This window comes from Takifugu flavidus, chromosome 11 (assembly GCF_003711565.1).
Source record: "Takifugu flavidus isolate HTHZ2018 chromosome 11, ASM371156v2, whole genome shotgun sequence".
NCBI classification, from domain to species: Eukaryota; Metazoa; Chordata; class Actinopteri; order Tetraodontiformes; family Tetraodontidae; genus Takifugu; species Takifugu flavidus.
Window position 1 is genome coordinate 653,105 of NC_079530.1, and position 18,269 is coordinate 671,373.

At 56.1% G+C, this 18,269-nt stretch overlaps 1 protein-coding gene across 1 annotated transcript in view; it reads left to right on the forward strand.

The window, feature by feature from the left end:
• Positions 1–11,013: 11,013 nt before the first annotated feature.
• slc18a2 (solute carrier family 18 member 2) overlaps positions 11,014–18,269 on the forward strand; it is a 22,550-nt gene continuing 15,294 nt past the window's right edge. Inside the window, exons 1-2 of the mRNA XM_057047611.1 lie at positions 11,014–11,324; positions 13,686–14,019. Coding sequence (XP_056903591.1) covers positions 11,192–11,324; positions 13,686–14,019 — 467 coding nt within the window. The 5' untranslated portion in view covers positions 11,014–11,191. The remainder of the gene's footprint in view (positions 11,325–13,685; positions 14,020–18,269) is intronic.

The following is an 18,269-nucleotide window of genomic DNA, read 5'->3' on the forward strand; positions in this document are numbered from 1 at the left end:
TGGTTTGTTGGGTTCCCAGTTTCTGGGACCGTTGTTGCTGGTGTCTACCTGCAGGGGGCGTGGAGGAGCCGCTCATCAGCCACAGTGGCCCCGCAGACACACGCACCTGCGGTCTCTCTTCAATCTCCCGTTAGATTTAAGGACAGAACTCCCGAGTGTTTTCGTCCTCATCGCAAACCCTGACTTCTGTGGCTTGACTACTTTTGAGAGTTTTCCTTGTTTTGGACTCTCTCGAGGTCTCTCCGCCTCTGTGAACGCGGACCGAACTGTTCTTGTTCACTTTAAAATAAAGACGCTTCTCGGACACCATTCTCCGCCATTATTCAACCAAGCTAAATAAATAAGATTTATGATGCCTCACAGATTTGAAAGACTTGTAAAAGCAGCAGCATTTCTGCAGCCTGGAGTCCAGGAGGAGCAGCAGAGGTCAGAATGTGTCGGAGCGCGTTTAACTATTGTCTGTAGTTCCACGCCTGTCCACCGGGTGGCGGTAAAGCACCACATGATATTTCTCCTTTTGGAACTTCTTCAGCTGCGTTGAGCTTTAAATCTTCACCTGTCGCTCCCTTTAAGCTCTAAACTTGCGGTTCGATGTGTAGTTTGTTGGTTTGAATATTTTTGATGAATTCTGATGACGATGAGTGAAACTGTCAATGACCAATAGAAAGTTCGTCCATTTTTCTACTGCGTCACACATTTTCATTATTTATTGTCATTTTGGGTCGTCTAAACTGGACCAGTTCTGTGATGTTTTGCTTTTTCTGTGGACAGATGTTCCAGGCAGGTTCCATCATCGGACACAGATGGAGACGGGTCACGTGACAACAGTCAGCCTTTAGTTCTTTATTACAGGAGGATCTAAAAAATACTAAAAAGTTGCAGAAGGAAAAGCATGGAACATGTTAATAACCGGACACAAAAACACTCCGGTTTATTGTCTGACGGCATCAGTGTCTCTGGTTGCATCTGTCTGAGGAGCATTGTGAAACCAGGAGCAGTGTAAATGAGGGGGGGGGCAGTGGGGGGGGGGGGGGGGGGGGGGGCAGTGAGTGGATGCTGCATTCATCAAACACACAATAGTCAGAAGAGAAGAAGGGAAGAACAGAAGCCCGTGTTCCTCAGTGTTGGTGTGGAGACGCCTGTTTGGAGGAGCAGGAAGCAGGCTGGACTCTTCCAGCTGGCTTTAATGCCACTTCTCTTCTGAGAACCTCCCAGCAGCTTTCTCTCCACCATCTTTTTACGCTGAAGCTTTTTGATCATTTCAGGTCAGATGTTCTTGGACTGAGGTTAAACATGTTTGTTCTTGTGCTCGGAGCGAACCGACGATCCTCTAAAGTCAGGCATCCTAAAGGTGGATGTTTTCTGAGGCCTGGAGGCTTTAAAGTGGCGCTTTTACCCACTTGTCCTCGTTCTGCTGGAAACTTGATCCAAAAACCTTTTCTGGAGCTTCATGTTCTGCTTTTTTGAAGGAATGAAATGGTTTCATCAGCGCGCGGCGGGCTGAGCAGGCTTCATAAATCTGAAGCTCTGAGATCCTTTAAAGATCTCCTGGAATCAGCAGATGGGGGTTTGATCCAAAACTGTAAGAATCAGTCAAGCTATCAAATTGACTCAGTCCAAGCGTGAACCAGTCCATCCAGAGCTGATTATGGCTCAGCCAGGAGGAAAGCACGGCCTGGGGGGGTTCATATGGAGCAGGCACACTCTGGCTCTATTGCTACTGAAAACAGCCCTTCAGCACAGCAGCTGGAATACAGTTCTGGAGAACACCTGTTCCCAACAGAACCTGTTTAAAACGGGACCAGTAAAGATGCCCGGCGTGACCACGACCACGGGGAGAGAGGGGGGGGGCAGAGACAGGCGGTAACGCCGCTGCCCACCGATTCACCTGGAAACAACAAAAACCCCAGCAGCTTGGACCCAATATGGCAGCGTGTTCCTCAGAAACGCTCCTCAAACTCTCCCCACAGCTTCATTGCTAAACAGGATTTGGGTTTTTTTGTCCGTGCTAAATGGAAAGTGTTTGTCCTTGGTGGTCCAACAGGACCACGACTTGGATGGATGGATGATTTGATGTTATTGAGAATAAAAACAGCTGAAAATGGAAGCGGAGATGTTTCAGAGCACCAGAGTTCAGAAAGAGTTTCTAATCAAACACCGCCTGTTCAGAATGATGAATGGATGAATTTTTATCTAATTTAGACTAATTTAGACTAATTTTAACATCCTTTATGCCAGTTCCATAGAGCGTGCACGCACACACACACTAGCAAAGATGATATCCAAACAACAAATAAATGGGAGTCAAAAGAAATCATTAAAGCTCATATGTCAGAGTCAAGGTCGAGGGTTTTCTATGGCCCCGGGATGATATTGATTTATTATTAGAACGGCCCACAGGCCGCAGATGTTTTACACAGGCCAATACTACATTTCCCACAATGCAACGGTGACCGTCTGAGCGGGAGGTGGCTTCATTTCATTATTTATCAGTAGTCATTAGCATAACAGCAAAAGTTAACTTTCAGATTCCCATAAAATGGCAAAAGGGAAGTGGACACTGAGAACCGGGGGTTCAAACAAGGTGGGAGTGGGAGCACATGTTCACGGAGGCAGCTGGGAAACCTGGGTGTCTTCTGAGTGGGAGAAAGGGTGGCGGTAATGAAAGAATATCATCTGAGACGGCATCATGAAGCTAAACACGCGGACAAAGACAAGAATATGGACATGGAACAAAAGCTACAGAAGGTTGAGGAATTAAAACCAGGCCTCAAATCTGGACAGGCTCTGTTCAGAAAAGCCAAATCTCAAAGCGAGGCTGCTGTCAAGGCCAGTTTGATTCTGGCAGAAGAGATCGCTCAATCAGCCCGGCCATTTCCAGAGGGGGATTTCATCAAACACTGCATGCTTAAAGTTTGTGAGCAAGTTTGCCCAGACAAAAGGCAACTCTTTTGAAACGGGAGCCTGAGCAGAAACACCATTGTTGTCCCTCAATCTAAAAGAGCAGCTGGAGAAAAAGGGGAAAGATTTCATGGCATCTTCCCTGGCTGTGGATGAGAGCAGCGACATTAGAGGGGACTCCAGCCTCAACGTGACAGAGGAGTTCCTGGCGTTACGTCCTGTGCACGCACAACCACAGGACAGGATTTGTATGAAGAGGTGTCAAGATGTGGAAATGAGATGGAGCTGCCTCGGGAAAAACTGGTGGGTTGGACAACAGACGGAGCAGCTGCCATGTGTGACACAGGAGTGGACTGGTGGCCAAGATACGGGAGAAGATGCAGGAGGAAACGTTACGCTGAACTGGCAGCTCATCATTGCATCATACACCTGGAATCGTTGTGTGCTGAAGCCCCCCCCCCCCCCCCCCCCCCCCCACACCCCCCACCCCTTACCCCTCCCCCCCTACCTATCTGCCCTTCTACCCTGTCCTCCTCTCCTTTCTGATATGGATCATGTTAGCAAGTGGGAGGGGGACTGGGGACTAACATGCGTCGGCCGGTGCCTTGGTGCTCTCGCCTCATCTCTCATACAAAGCTACACTGACGGTGGTCTGTGTAGTGAGAGACTGGGAGTACAGCTCTCATTCCCCTAACCCTAACCCCCCCCCCCAACATGTTTTTAAAGGTCTGCTGAAGTCACCGTTATCAAGATTTCACAGAATCTGCATTCACCAGGGAGACTTCATGGAGGCCACCACAGGACATTTTTCTGGGCCCTCTCCACTAGAGGAGACTCATGCTCCTTCTGGAGAAAGGCCCTTAAGGAGCTCCTTGAGACCGGGACTATCTGTTTCTCCTCCATGATTCCCCTGGTGACCACATACTTCCGTCCAGCGACATTATTAAAGGGTCTAAAAGCCTTGAGCATCCACTCCAGCTTCTCTGACTGTCGAATCATTGCGGCCTACAGAAAAATATCAAATGTTACAAGACCTGCTGGTCAAGCCTCTCTGTGCTGCAAGGCCCAGAAGCTGCAGGGATTTCTACAGACAGAGTGGATACGGAGCCAGGTCAATAAGGTTTTTGAGGGAGAAACTACGGGGTGGCCCACATTAGTAATGGTGTGTATTTGATCACCTGCGGTGCATCTGGCCTCCAGTATGTGTGAGAAACTAAAATACTCTACAGCTGCCTGTCACTCAGCACCAGTGCAATATTGTAGGACAAAAGGAGACCCACACTCCTCTAGTCAACTCCTTTCTGAGACATAGGCGGCCATCACTGTAGGGGTCAGGCACGTGGCGGTGCACGACGGCCGGACCTTCTGTCACCCCGGTGCCCCCCGTGTTGCGGAGGTTCCATCCTCGGCCCTGCAGCTGAGTGCACAGCACCCCTCGGCCTCCACGCTGTGGTCTGGAGGCCGGCATCAACGACCTCAAATTCCAGCAGTCGGAGGTTCTGAAGCAGGACTTCATCTCCCTGGTGGACCGTCTGCTGGACACGGGGAAGCGCTCATTATCTCGGGCCCGCTTCCCCACCTCGCTACGGTGACGTCATCACCAGCCGCCCACTGTGGCTGAAGGGGTGCTGCTTGGGCAACAGTAGCCCCTTCGTTGACAAGTTTGCTGCCTTTTTAAATAGACCCCATCTTTTTAAACGGGACGGCCTCCACCCAAACCATGAGGGGTCCCGGCTTCTATCTGTGAACACTGACCTGACTGTCCGTTCCTGCACTACATCCACCTCCTGACTATTGGTTAAAGCACATGCACGCCACCACTCTGCCCCCCACTCACACTCACATCTACGCTCACCCCCCCACGCTGCACCATACATGCCCCTCCACCACTACTCCCATGTCTGCCATCAACATCTCAGGTCATTCACTCCATTGACACCATCATTTCATACGGACAGAATCCCAGGACTGTTCCCAGATGCAACAGTGCTTTTATTGTTCCCATGAAAAGACAGGATGAGCGCACGTTCAGCACGGACATAAAGATGCTGTGCTGAACGTGCGCTCTCTTCTAAACACATCTGTTATAGTAAACGACTTAATTTTAGACAGAAACCTCGATGGTATTCTCCTCACTGAGACATGGCACTGATGCAATGCTGTTCTCACAGAGGCTGGGGGGGGGGGGGGGGGGGGGGGGGCAGGAAAGGAGGTGGAACCGCTTCAATAACAAGGACCCAAATGTCTTCACGTGAGAGTCTCTTTTAATACGTTTCCATCATTTGAGCATCATGCCTTTGTTTTTAGCAGCCCTCCTATTTTAGGCATAACAGTTTACAGACCTCCCCAATACTCCACCTCTTTTATCAGCCAATTCTCGGAATTTTTATCAATCATTTATGCTAAATACAACAGGATTTTAATAACTGGTGATTTTAATCCCACATCAACAACGCCTCGGACCCAGTGTCCAGAGAATGTTTAAACCTCCTTCACAGTTTGGATTTTAAACAACATGTCACGCAGCCGACCCACAGCAGGGGGCGCCCTGGACCTGGTCATAACCTACGGCCTGTGTGTTACAGAAGTAGCCTGTGGTGTACAGTACAGTATAGTACTGACCTCACCTACCTGAAGCCCAGCTCCTCTTCTTCTCCTCCTCACCTACCTGAAGCCCAGCTCCTTCTTCTCTCTCCTCCCTCACCTACCTGAAGCCCAGCTCCTCTTCTTCTCCCCCCTCACCTACCTGAAGCCCAGCTCCTCTTCTTCTCCTCTCCTCACCTACCTGAAGCCCAGCTCCTTTCTTCTCCTCCTCCCTCACCTACCTGAAGACCAGCTCCTCTTCTTCTCCTCCCTCTCCTACCTGAAGCCCAGCTCCTCTTCTTCTCCTCCCTCACCTACCTGAAGCCCAGCTCCTCTTCTCCTCCCTCACCTGCCTGAAGCCCAGCTCCTCTTCTTCTCCTCCCTCACCTACCTGAAGCCCAGCTTCCCCCTGCTCAATGGCACCACCCGTCTCACCTATCTGCCCCCCCCCGTACACATGCTCCACCTGTCTCTCCCACCAGTCTCACCATCCTGTACACTGACTTCCCCTTTCTCCCCCACCTGTTCACCCTCACCTGTTCACCCTCACCTGTGCTCCCCCCACCGAGGCCATCGCCCGAACCTCCCACCACACTGATACCGGCCACCGCCGGTTCACCTGCTCCACCTTCTCCACGAACAACACCACGGCCCCGTTCATCACGGACCCATGTCCGATCGCCCCCCCACAGCCAGGGCCACCTCCCCACGGTGGACAGAGACCTGGCCCCCACCTTAACGCCAGTGGAGCAGGGGCGGGTAGTAGGTGGAGCAGGGGCAGGGAGAGTGGAGCAGGGGCAGGGAGAGTGGAGCAGGGGCGGGTAGAGTGGAGCAGGGGCGGGGAGAGTGGAGCAGGGGCAGGTGGAGTGGAGCAGGGGCAGGTGGAGTGGAGCAGGGGCAGGGAGAGTGGAGCAGGGGCAGGGAGAGTGGGGCAGGGAGAGTGGAGCAGAGGCAGGGAGAGTGGAGCAGGGGCAGGGAGAGTGGAGCAGGGGCAGGTGGAGTGGAGTGGAGCAGGGGCAGGTGGAGTGGAGCAGGCAGGGAAGAGTGGAGCAGGGGCAGGGAGAGTGGAGCAGGGGCAGGTGGAGTGGAGTGGAGCAGGGGCAGGTGGAGTGGAGCAGGGGCAGGGAGAGTGGGGCAGGAGAGTGGAGCGGGGCAGGGGCAGGGAGAGTGGAGCAGGGGCAGGTGGAGTGGAGTGGAGCAGGGGCAGGTGGAGTGGAGTGGAGCAGGGGCAGGTGGAGTGGAGTGGAGCAGGGGCAGGGGGGTGGAGTGGAGCAGGGGCAGGGGGAGTGGAGCAGGGGCAGGTGGAGTGGGGCAGGTGGAGTGGGGCAGGGAGAGTGGAGCAGGGGCAGGTGGAGTGGAGCAGGGGCAGGTGGAGTGGAGCAGGGGCAGGTGGAGTGGAGTGGAGCAGGGGCAGGTGGAGTGGAGTGTAGCAGGGGCAGGGGGAGTGTAGCAGGGGCAGGGGGAGTGGAGCAGGGGCAGGTGGAGTGGGGCAGGTGGAGGGGCAGGGAGGGAGAGTGGAGCAGGGGCAGGGAGAGTGGGGCAGGGGCAGGTGGAGTGGAGCAGGGCAGGGAGAGGGAGCAGGGGCAGGTGGAGTGGCAGGGGCAGGTGGAGTGGGGCAGGGAGAGTGAGCAGGGGCAGGTGGAGTGGAGCAGGGGCAGTTGGAGTGGAGCAGGGGCAGGGAGAGTGGAGCAGGGGAGGGAGAGTGGGGCAGGGAGGGAGTGGAGCAGGGGCAGGGAGAGTGGAGCAGGGGCAGGGAGAGTGGAGCAGGGGCAGGTGGAGTGGAGTGGAGCAGGGGCAGGTGGAGTGGAGCAGGGGCAGGGAGAGTGGAGCAGGGGCAGGTGGAGTGGAGTGGAGCAGGGGCAGGTGGAGTGGAGCAGGGCAGGGAGAGTGGGGCAGGGAGAGTGGAGCAGGTGGAGTGGAGTGGAGCAGGGGCAGGTGGAGTGGAGTGGAGCAGGGGCAGTGGAGTGGAGTGGAGCAGGGGGGCAGGGGAGTGGAGCAGGGGCAGGGGGAGTGGAGCAGGGGCAGGTGGAGTGGGGCAGGTAGGGGAGTGGGGCAGGGAGAGTGGAGCAGGGGCAGGGAGAGTGGAGCAGGGGCAGGTGGAGTGGAGCAGGGGCAGGTGTGGAGTGGAGTGGAGCAGGGGCAGGGAGTGGAGCAGGGGCAGGGGGAGTGGAGCAGGGGCAGGTGGAGTGGAGCAGGGGGCAGGTGGAGTGGGGCAGGTGGAGTGGGGCAGGGAGAGTGGAGCAGGGGCAGGGAGAGTGGAGCAGGGGCAGGTGGAGTGGAGCAGGGGCAGGTGGAGCGGAGCAGGGGCAGGGAGAGTGGCGCAGGGGCAGGGAGAGTGGAGCAGGGGCAGGGAGAGTGGAGCAGGGGCAGGTGGAGTGGAGCAGGGGCAGGGAGAGTGGAGCAGGGGCAGGGAGAGTGGAGCAGGGGCAGGGAGAGTGGCGCAGGGCCAGGGAGAGTGGCGCAGGGGCAGGGAGAGTGGCGCAGGGGCAGGGAGAGTGGAGCAGGGGGGTGAGGTGGAGTGGAGCAGGGGCAGGGAGAGTGGAGCAGGGGCAGGGAGAGTGGAGCAGGGGCAGGTGGAGTGGAGCAGGGGCAGGGAGAGTGGAGCAGGGGCAGGGAGAGTGGCGCAGGGGCAGGGAGAGTGGAGCAGGGGCAGGTGGAGTGGAGCAGGGGCAGGGAGAGTGGAGCAGGGGCAGGGAGAGTGGCGCAGGGCAGGGAGAGTGGAGCAGGGGCAGGTGGAGTGGAGCAGGGCAGGGAGAGTGGAGCAGGGGCAGGGAGAGTGGAGCAGGGGCAGGGAGAGTGGCGCAGGGGCAGGGAGAGTGGAGCAGGGGCAGGTGGAGTGGAGCAGGGGCAGGTAGAGTGGAGCAGGGGCAGGTGGAGTGGAGCAGGGGCAGGTGGAGTGGAGCAGGGGCAGGTGGAGTGGAGCAGGGGCAGGTGGAGTGGAGCAGGGGCAGGGAGAGTGGAGCAGAGAGCAGGGAGAGTGGAGCAGGGGCAGGTGGAGTGGAGCAGGGGCAGGTAGAGTGGAGCAGGGGCAGGTGGAGAGTGAGCAGGGGCAGGTGGAGTGGAGCAGGGGCAGGTGGAGTGGAGCAGCAGGTGGAGTGGAGCAGAGGCAGGTGGAGTGGAGGCAGGGGCAGGGGCAGGTGGAGTGGAGCAGGGGCAGGGGCAGGTGGAGTGGAGCGGGGCAGGTGGAGTGGAGCAGGGGCAGGGGCAGGGAGAGCGGAGCAGGGGCAGGTAGAGCGGAGCAGGGGCAGGTAGAGTGGAGCAGGGGCAGGGAGAGTGGAGCAGGGCAGGGAGAGTGGAGCAGGGGCAGGCGGAGGGGAGCAGGGGCAGGAGAGTGGAGCAGGGCAGGGGGAGTGGAGCAGGGGCAGGTGGAGTGGAGTGGAGCACGGGCAGGGAGAGTGGAGCACGGGCAGGGAGAGTGGAGCAGGGGCAGGGAGAGTGGAGCACGGGCAGGGAGAGTGGAGCAGGGGCAGGGAGAGTGGAGCACGGGCAGGGAGAGTGGAGCACGGGCAGGAGAGTGGAGCACGGGCAGGGAGAGTGGAGCAGGGGCAGGGAGAGTGGAGCAGGGGCAGGGAGGAGAGTGGAGCAGGGGCAGGTGGAGTGGAGCAGGGGCAGGGAGAGTGGAGCAGGGGCAGGTAGCGTGGAGCAGGGGCAGGGAGTGTTACGGGTGCAGTTTGGACCCAAATGCAGCACTCTGGACAGCTGGACCGTAGTAATGCCTTTTATTAACCCACGGGCAAACAGGAACTCAGGAAATAGTCCGTTCCTCCGGCTCTGGCCTGCACAAAGTCTATGGGTTGCAGGCTCGGGGAGTGGAGTGGGCGAGCAGCAGCGAAGTCTAAACCAGGTGAGCAGACAGGAACCAGAGACGCTGAGGCAGAAGTCGTAGTCAGGGGCAGAAAGCAGGTAGGTTGTCCAGGGAACAGGCAAGGCAGGCAGAACGAAGACAGGCAGGGTCGGTAACGCTGGAAAGTCTCGCATGAAAGCAGAAGAACAATCTGGCACTGAGGGAGTGTGAGGCTGGAGAATATATACACTGGTAGGTGAGCTGATTGATGAGTGAGGGCAGGTGTGTGATCAGTGACTGAGGGCAGGTGTGTGATCAGTGACTGAGGGCAGGTGTGTGATCAGAGGGTGCGGTGTGAGCAGGGCAGTGAAAGTACCGGGACAGGAGGGAACTGGGGGAATGGGGCTGTGACAATTAAACTATACCAACAAGTTAATACCAAGAAAACCAGCTTAACCAGCTCAAAGGGTTGAAAGACTCTCAAACGAGAACGCTCTCAGCTCGGGGGGGGGGAGAGAATAGCGGGTTTCCTTCCCTTCCTTCCCTTCATTTTCTTTCCTTTCCTTTCTTTTTCCTTTCCTTTCTTTTCCTTTCCTTTCCTTTCCTTCCTTTCCTTTCCTTTCCTGTCCTTCCTTTCCTTCCTCAATAGTCTCTTCAGTTCCAGTTTGTGTTCCGTTCTTCCACGCGGGTGTCAGTCAGAACAGAGAGGTGGATGCGTTGATCCAGGGGAGAAGGGTGCTGACCCAACTCCCCCCAGAAGGGTGCTGACCCAAACTCCCCCCGGAAGGGTGCTGACCCACACTCCCCCGGAAGGGTGCTGACCCAAACTCCCTCGGAAGGGTGCTGACCACACTCCCCCCGGAAGGGTGCTGACCCAAACTCCCCCCGGAAGGGTGCTGACCCAAACTCCCCTCAGAAGGGTGCTGACCCAAACTCCCCCCGGAAGGGTGCTGACCCACACTCCCCCCAGAAGGGTGCTGACCCAAACTCCCCCCGGAAGGGTGCGACCCACACTCCCCCCAGAGGGTGCTGACCCACACTCCCCCCAGAAGGGTGCTGACCCAAACTTGACAGTCCACCTGCTGCTCAGGAGGTTCGGTCGGTTGATGCTCCTGCTGGGCGTCAGTGGGTTTGAAGCGGCGCTCCTGACGCCTGGTCACGTGGTTCGGCATCAGCTGCCCTGTTTTCCTGACACCAATATTTACAATATTTACTACATTTTACTGGGAAACGTTGAGATGTTTTCATCCCGCGTACATGCGTGAATCTCCCCGATGCGGGATCAATAAAGTTTTATCTTATCTTATCTCACGTGCGCGCTTGATGAAGAAACCGTGTTGAACACGCACATTAACAAACGCAAACACAGACTTGAACGTGAACGTAAGAGCCAGAGGGCGGGTCTCGACCAGGCCTGACGCTGCAAATCAGATATTTTATCTCAACTTTATCTTCTATCCGATATGTTGGACCGATCAGTCACACACGATCTTGACCAGCAGGCGGCGCTGCTGCCTCAGACACGCCGGGCGGATCTTCCGAGGAATCCCGCTGGAAAAGTCGAATAATGTCATGAAGCGCGATGGAGACGTGATGCTCCTGTGTGCTCCTGCTGCTGCCACAGGTGGAATTTAATGTTCTCAGGTTCAGGTGTGTTCACCAACACGCGCTCGTGCGTCGTGCGTGTGACACGTGTTTCCCGAGGAGGTGTTTTATGTGTTTTGTGTGACGATCAGACGTCAGCAGCGGCTCCCCTCAGGAGGACAGGCTCTGCTGGGGTTACACCTCCTCCTCCTGCTCCTCCTCTCCTCCGCCGCCGCCGCCGTCACAGCCCCGCACTTTCTGGACAACTTGGCAGCTGCAGGAGGAGGACCCTCTCCCCGCATCTCCCCGCAGGTCCACTGGTCACTCTTGCGTGTTTCGATGGGGAAGCTGGACGCGCTGTGGCAGCTGAGCCTGCTGAGGTGGCTGCGCGAGGAGCGACAGTCGCGGAAACTCATCCTCTTCATCGTCTTCGTGGCGCTGCTGCTGGACAACATGTTGCTGACTGTTGTCGGTGGGTGACACGGTGGTGGGGTCGGTGGGTGCCCGGTCGGTGGGTCGGTGGGTGCCCGGTCTGGGGGGTCGGTGGGTGACACGGTCGGTGGGTCGGTGGGTGCCCGGCCGGTGGGTCGGTGGGTGCCCGGTCGGTGGGAGGTGGGTGCCGGTCGGTGGGTCGGTGGGTGCCTGGCGGTAGGTGGGTCGGTGGGTCGGTGGGTGCCCGGTCGGTGGGTCGGTGGGTGCCTGGCCGGTGGGCGGTGGGTCGGTGGGTGCCCGGTCGGTGGGTCGGGGGTGCCCGGTCGGTGGGTGGGTGGGTCGGTGGGTGCCGCTTCCGCTCTACCGTCGGTTCACTGCTGGCGTAGACCACGCTGGGTCTGCCTGCCAACTTTTATGTCTGTCTGCCTGTCTGTCTGTCTGCCTGCCTGCCTGCCTGTCGTCTATCTGCCTGCCTGTCTGTCTATCTGCCTGCCTGTCTATCTGCCTGCCTGTCTGCCTGCCTGCCTGTCTGTCTGCCTGCCTGCCGTCTGCCTGTCTGTCTGTCTGTCTGCCTGCCTGCCTGCCTGCCTGCCTGCCTGCCTGTCTGTCTATCTGCCTGTCTGCCTGTCTGTCTGTCTGTCTGCTGCCTGCCTGCCTGCCTGCCTGCCTGCCTGTCTGTCTATCTGCCTGCCTGCCAACTTTTAGTCTGTCTGTCTGTATGTCTGTCTGTCTGTCTGCCTGCCTGCCTGTCTATCTGTCTGCTGTCTGTCTGTCCTTCCATCATCCGTGTGTGTGTGTGCGCAGTGTAGTAAGTCAGACATGTAGAAGCAAACACATGGAACCGTGTTGCTGGTTGTCCACCTGTTGTCGTCCACCTGTTGGACAATAACCTGTTTGGGCGACTTTAATCTCCTGGGCCCTCAGTGGGGCCCTGGTCTCTGGTGGCCCCGTCTCTGGTGGCCTGGTCTCTGGTGCCCCGTCTCTGGTGGCCCTGGTCTGGTGGCCCTGGTCTCTGGTGGCCCCGTCTCTGGGGGCCCTGGTCTCTGGTGGCCCCGTCTCTGGTGGCCCCGTCTCTGGTGGCCCTGGTCTCTGGTGGCCCTGCTCTCTGGTGGCCCTGCTCTCTGGTGGCCCTAGTCTCTGGTGGCCCTGGTCTCTGGTGGCCCCATCTCTGGTGGCCCTGGTCTCTGGTGGCCCTGGTCTCTGGTGGCCCCGTCTCTGGTGGCCCTGGTCTCTGGTGGCCCTGTCTCTGGTGGCCCCGTCTCTGGTGGCCCTGGTCTCTGGTGGCCCTGGTCTCTGGTGGCCCTGGTCTCTGGTGGCCCCGTCTCTGGTGGCCCCGTCTCTGGTGGCCTGGTCTCTGGTGGCCCCGTCTCTGGTGGCCCTGGTCTCTGGTGGCCCCGTCTCTGGTGGCCCTGGTCTCTGGTGGCCCTGGTCTCTGGTGGCCCCGTCTCTGGTGGCCCTGGTCTCTGGTGGCCCTGCTCTCTGGTGGCCTGCTCTCTGGTGGCCCTAGTCTCTGGTGGCCTGGTCTCTGGTGGCCCCATCTCTGGTGGCCTGGTCTCTGGTGGCCCTGGTCTCTGGTGGCCCCGTCTCTGGTGGCCCTGGTTCTGGTGGTGGTGGCCCGTCTCTGGTGCCCCGTCTCTGGTGGCCCTGGTCTCTGGTGGCCTGGTCTCTGGTGGCCCTGGTCTCTGGTGGCCCCGTCTCTGGTGGCCCCGTCTCTGGTGGCCCTGGTCTCTGGTGGCCCCGTCTCTGGTGGCCCTGGTCTCTGGTTGGCCGTCTCTCTGGTGGCCCTGGTCTCTGGTGGCCCTGGTCTCTGGTGGCCCCGTCTCTGGTGGCCCTGGTCTCTGGTGGCCCGTCTCTGGTGGCCCTGGTCTCTGGTGGCCCTGGTCTCTGGTGGCCCTGGTGCACATGCAGCTACACCTTCCAACCGTGCAGACGAGCCTTCCTGGCCTGGAATATTGATCTAGTCATGGATTTGAGGCACTCGTTGAGTGTTTTCTGTTTTTATTTTAATATTATTTAACATATTCAGCACCTTCAGGTTGTTTTCTCTGAACGTGGTTTATGCTTTAGATCAGGACTCGATCGCAGGTCAATGTTGTCGGTCAGCGTTGCTTCCTGTTCATTCCTACCTCCAGACGTCTCCACCTAATTAGGTTTAGCAGGAGGTAGAGGAGGAACCATGGAGATCACTTAATGAGCCCCTTCATATTCCTGAATATATTTAACAAACAGGTTTGTTCACTGGAACAAACACCATCATAAACATTCACTGGCTCCTTGGTGAATCCCACTAATGACCTGACCTGAAGAAGCCCCTGTAGAAGCCTAAACATATATATCTATATATCTCTACATATATGCAAACACTATATTTATATTTGTAATGTGATTTTCCGACCCGCAGTTCCCATCATTCCAAGCTACCTGTACAGTCTGGACCAATCCAAAGTCTTGGTCTTGAAGAACAGCACAGAGTCCCAGGAGGCTTCATCTGGAGCCTTCCAAACCATCGTGTCCTTATACGACCACACTGTGAAGACCGTGGGCTCCAACGCCACCAGCAGGCCTACGGAGCTGGTCCCAGCACGCCTCCCTGGGACGGAGCTTCCTGGGAACGCCACCTGCCCGGAATCCACCAGCATGCTGACCAACGAGAACGTTAAAGTGGGGATGATGTTTGCCTCCAAGGCCACCGTGCAGCTCATCACCAACCCCTTCATCGGGCCGCTCACGAACAGGTACTGCACCTCCTCACAGCTCCTCACACCTCCTCACAGCTCCTCACAGCTCCTCACACCTCTTGCACACCTCCTGCACTCCTCCTCACACCTCCTGCACACCTCCTGCACACCTCCTCACACCTCCTCACACCTCCTCACACCTCCTGTACACCTCCTCACACCTCCTCACACCTCCTCACACCTCCTGCATACCTCTTGCACACCTCCTCACACCTCCTGCACCTCCTGCACACCTCCTCACACCTCCTGCACCTCCTGCACCTCCTCACACCTCCTGCACCTCCTGCACACCTCCTCACACCTCCTCACACCTCCTGCACACCTCCTCACACCTCCTCACACATCCCGCACCTCCTCACACCTCCTCACACCTCTTGCACACCTCCTGCACTCCTCCTCACACCTCCTACACCTCCTGCACACCTCCTCACACCTCCTCACACCTCCTCAAACCTCCTGAGACCTCTTGCACACCTCCTCACACCTCCTCACACCTCCTGCACACCTCCTGCACATCTCCTCACACCTCCTCACACCTCCTCACACCTCTTGCAAACCTCCTTACACCTCCTCACACCTCCTGCACACCTCCTCACACCTCTTGCACACCTCCTCACACCTCCTCACACCTCCTGCACACCTCCTCACACCTCCTCACACCTCCTGCACACCTCCTCACATCTCTGACACCTCCTGCACACCTCCTCACACCTCCTCACACCTCCTGCACACCTCCTCACACCTCCTGCACACCTCCTCACATCTCCTGACACCTCCTGCACACCTCCTGCACACCTCCTCACACCTCCTGCACATCTCCTTACACCTCCTCACATCTCCTCACACCTCCTCACACCTCCTCACACTCCTGCACACCTCCTCACACCTCCTGCACACCTCCTCACACCTCCTGCACACCTCCTCACACCTCCTCACACCTCCTCCTAAAGCTCCCCCTTGCAGATGTCCTTCTGGAAGACATGTTGACAGGTCACCTGTTTCCCTGCTGTGATGCTCTGCAGCAGTGGGGGCTGCCTGTGTCCACAACACACTCCTGGAATATCAGATGCTAAACCCAACCACAGACGGACCTTCCAGCTCTTCTTGTATACGTACTTGTATCTTTGTGAGGACTTTCGTAGACGTAATGCATTACTCAGCTCCTAACTCCACCCATCCCACCTATGTCCTGACCCCTAACCCTGACCTAAACCCAGTTCTAACCTCGACCAGGTCTGAACCCTGGGGGCCAGCCAGAAAGTCCTCACTTTGCTAGTAGAATCTGATGATGTACAAGAACACACACACAGATGAAGACGTGAGGGGGGACCTGTCCTCCTTTATGAACGTGTGTTCGTATAGAAGCCTGTTTGTTGGGGGATCAGGAGCTCTGCTGGCCTCAGCTTGGAGAGGGTTGATAGACCCTCTGGAGCTGCTGGACTGGGAGAACATAATGAGGAGTTGAGGAGAGACGTGATGAACGCTCCCAGCTGCCAGTCAGGCTGTGTCCACACAGCTGGAGCTGCCCACTGTAGGTGGTGCAGCACGCCAACGTTAGCTAAAGAAGCTAAAAATACCCGCTGCAGCTGTGGCGCTGGCCCAGAACAGTCTGGGTCTCTGACAGGGAGACCAAAGACCACATGGCACCTGCTCAGCCCGGTTGGTTCCTGTCGACGCTGAGCTCAGCGGTCAGCTGGGGCGCCACCGGAGCGTCTGAGGCGCCCCCCCCCCCCCCGACCCCAGATGTAACTGGGAGCTCTGGGAGCTCTGGGAGGTGGTGCTGAAGCTTCATGGCTGGGTCTGGATGGTCTTCAGCAGGCCTGGAGGGTCCAGCCAGCGAGGTTTGACCTTTTTCCGTGAGATCGCTTGCTGGTTTTTTTGCTGGTTGTGTGTGTGTGTGTGTGTGTGTGTGTGTGGTGTGTGTGTGTGTGGTGTGTGTGTGTGTGTGTGTGTGTGTGTGTGTGCTGCTTTGAGAGGGAACATACTGAAGGACTCGGTCATTCTTCCCTTTTTTTGAACAGTTTATTGTCACACTGGTGCTCAGAAGGTCCATGTTCCGGAGCACCAGAAGGCATGTTTGTGTCTGCCGTTACCGTGGAGACGGCTACAGAGACGCGGCCTCCCTCACTTGAGTTGACAGACCTTCAGGCATCTGTCCTCCTCGTCCACTCTGACGCCCCCTAACTCAGCTTGCTTTGGAGCATGTTTCCTATTTCCTGTCGGTGGAGGTTTGGTACCTGCGGCTCTGCTGCTGTGGGTCAACCTTCAGGAATCAGAGCCCCTCAGCAGCGAGGCAGGATTTCCTGTTTGAGATGGCGCTCACATATGCTCTAATTGAATCCCATTACTGCTTCTTAGTCACCTTTCTCCTGACAGAGGACAACACAAGGCCAGTCAAGCATGTGAGGAGAACATGACAGCGCTGATGCAGCCCTCATTAGCGTCTCCTCCTGAACCAGAGGCTCCACAAAGGCTCTGGCAGCTTTTACTACAGCAGCAACACATGGAGACAGGTCAGGCATCATAGAGGGGAGGGACAATATGGCAACATTAGCATTAGCGAAAATTAACATTAGCTTTTACTACAGCAGCAACACATGGAGACAGGTCAGGCATCATAGAGGGGAGGGACAATATGTCAACATTAGCATTAGCGAAAATTAACATTAGCTTTTACTACAGCAGCAACACATGGAGACAGGTCAGGCATCATAGGGGGGAGGGACAATATGTCAACATTAGCCTTAGCGAAAATTAACATTAGCTTTTACTACAGCAGCAACACATGGAGACAGGTCAGGCATCATAGGGGGGAGGGACAATATGGCAACATTAGCAACTCTTTTATTACAGCAGGTGTATGTGGTTGGGGAGGAGGGGAGGGGAGGGGAGGATAGGATAGGATAGGATAGGAGGGGAGGAGCCACAGCGACATAGAGTCCCATTTTAACAGACCCGACAGCAATAAATGAGTAGAGCATCAACCAGTGACTGCTGGAGCAACGGTTAGCAATGGTTAGCAACGGTTAGCATCTTCATGAGCAGCTCTGCCTGCTAGGGTTAGGTTGTTTTAGACCAAAGAGATCAGAGGTGTCAAACTCAAATACCCAGTCTTCCAAAATTCAAAACTGGGACAAAGTCACAGACCAACATTGATATTTATTGGAAAAAATCCTCCAGCTAAAACACAGAACCTTTTGATATGGACCTAAACTAGTTTTTCTCAACAACTGAACATGGACCAAGCAAAGCTGAACACAATCCAATAAATAATTTATTATTGCACACATGCAAAATCGAAATTCAAATAAAAACAAACACATCACTCGGAGTCATTTCTTCTGAATTAAATTTCAACAGAAATCTTTTGCTATTGTAAGTTAATGTAGTGTAAAGCTAATGACTTTTCATCTGTTTTTCTGGTGCCTTTGAGTCATTTCCAGGTGCTTGTTTGTCTTGGTGTTGCGTTTTATAGCGCCATCTGCTGTTGTTCTCCTTGTGATGCACATTAGCTCCACATACAGGACAGACAGGTCAATCTACACATCTAAACAGATATTCTGCCTCCTACCTGTTCAGAAAGGTCCTATTTTCTGCCTTTAATCATTTTTCAGAGGGGTAGTGCCAGAATTAGCATTAGCATATAAGGTCGCTATGACTACTTCCTCTCTCTTGGTGGTCAGCAAGCCACATACTGGTGCGTTACCACCACCAACTGATGTGGAGTGTGGATTTTCACACCAAAGCACCAGCAGAGCATTCTGGGATTTGTAGTATTAGCACATGCGCTTTAATAATACCGGCGGGTCAGCTCTAATAGTCGATTGGTATGGCTGCACGGGCCAAATATAATTACATTGCGGGCCAAATTTGGCCCACGGGCCAGAGTTTGACGCCTATGAAATAGATCATCTTTCTCCAGAGACAGAGTTGCCACTTGCGTTGGTGATTTTGCTGTATTCCACTCTAAAAGTAAAGTTTTTAATCGTAAATGTTTCACTAAAACAATTGAAAACACCAGTTAAAACGTTAGAAAACTCTGAGTCTCTCACTCAGTTTGAAAACTGTCGCAGAGGCAGCAGCACTGATTCCACAGCAGGATTCCTCTTTAAGATAAAAGCCTTCTAGGCAACGGCTCCGCGTTGGAGTCCCCACTGGAGGTCGGCAGTCCTTCTCTTTAGAGACGGCACCCTGGAGCATGGACGGGCTCCATCTCCTGTCCACACACTGGCAGTTCTGTCAGCCCG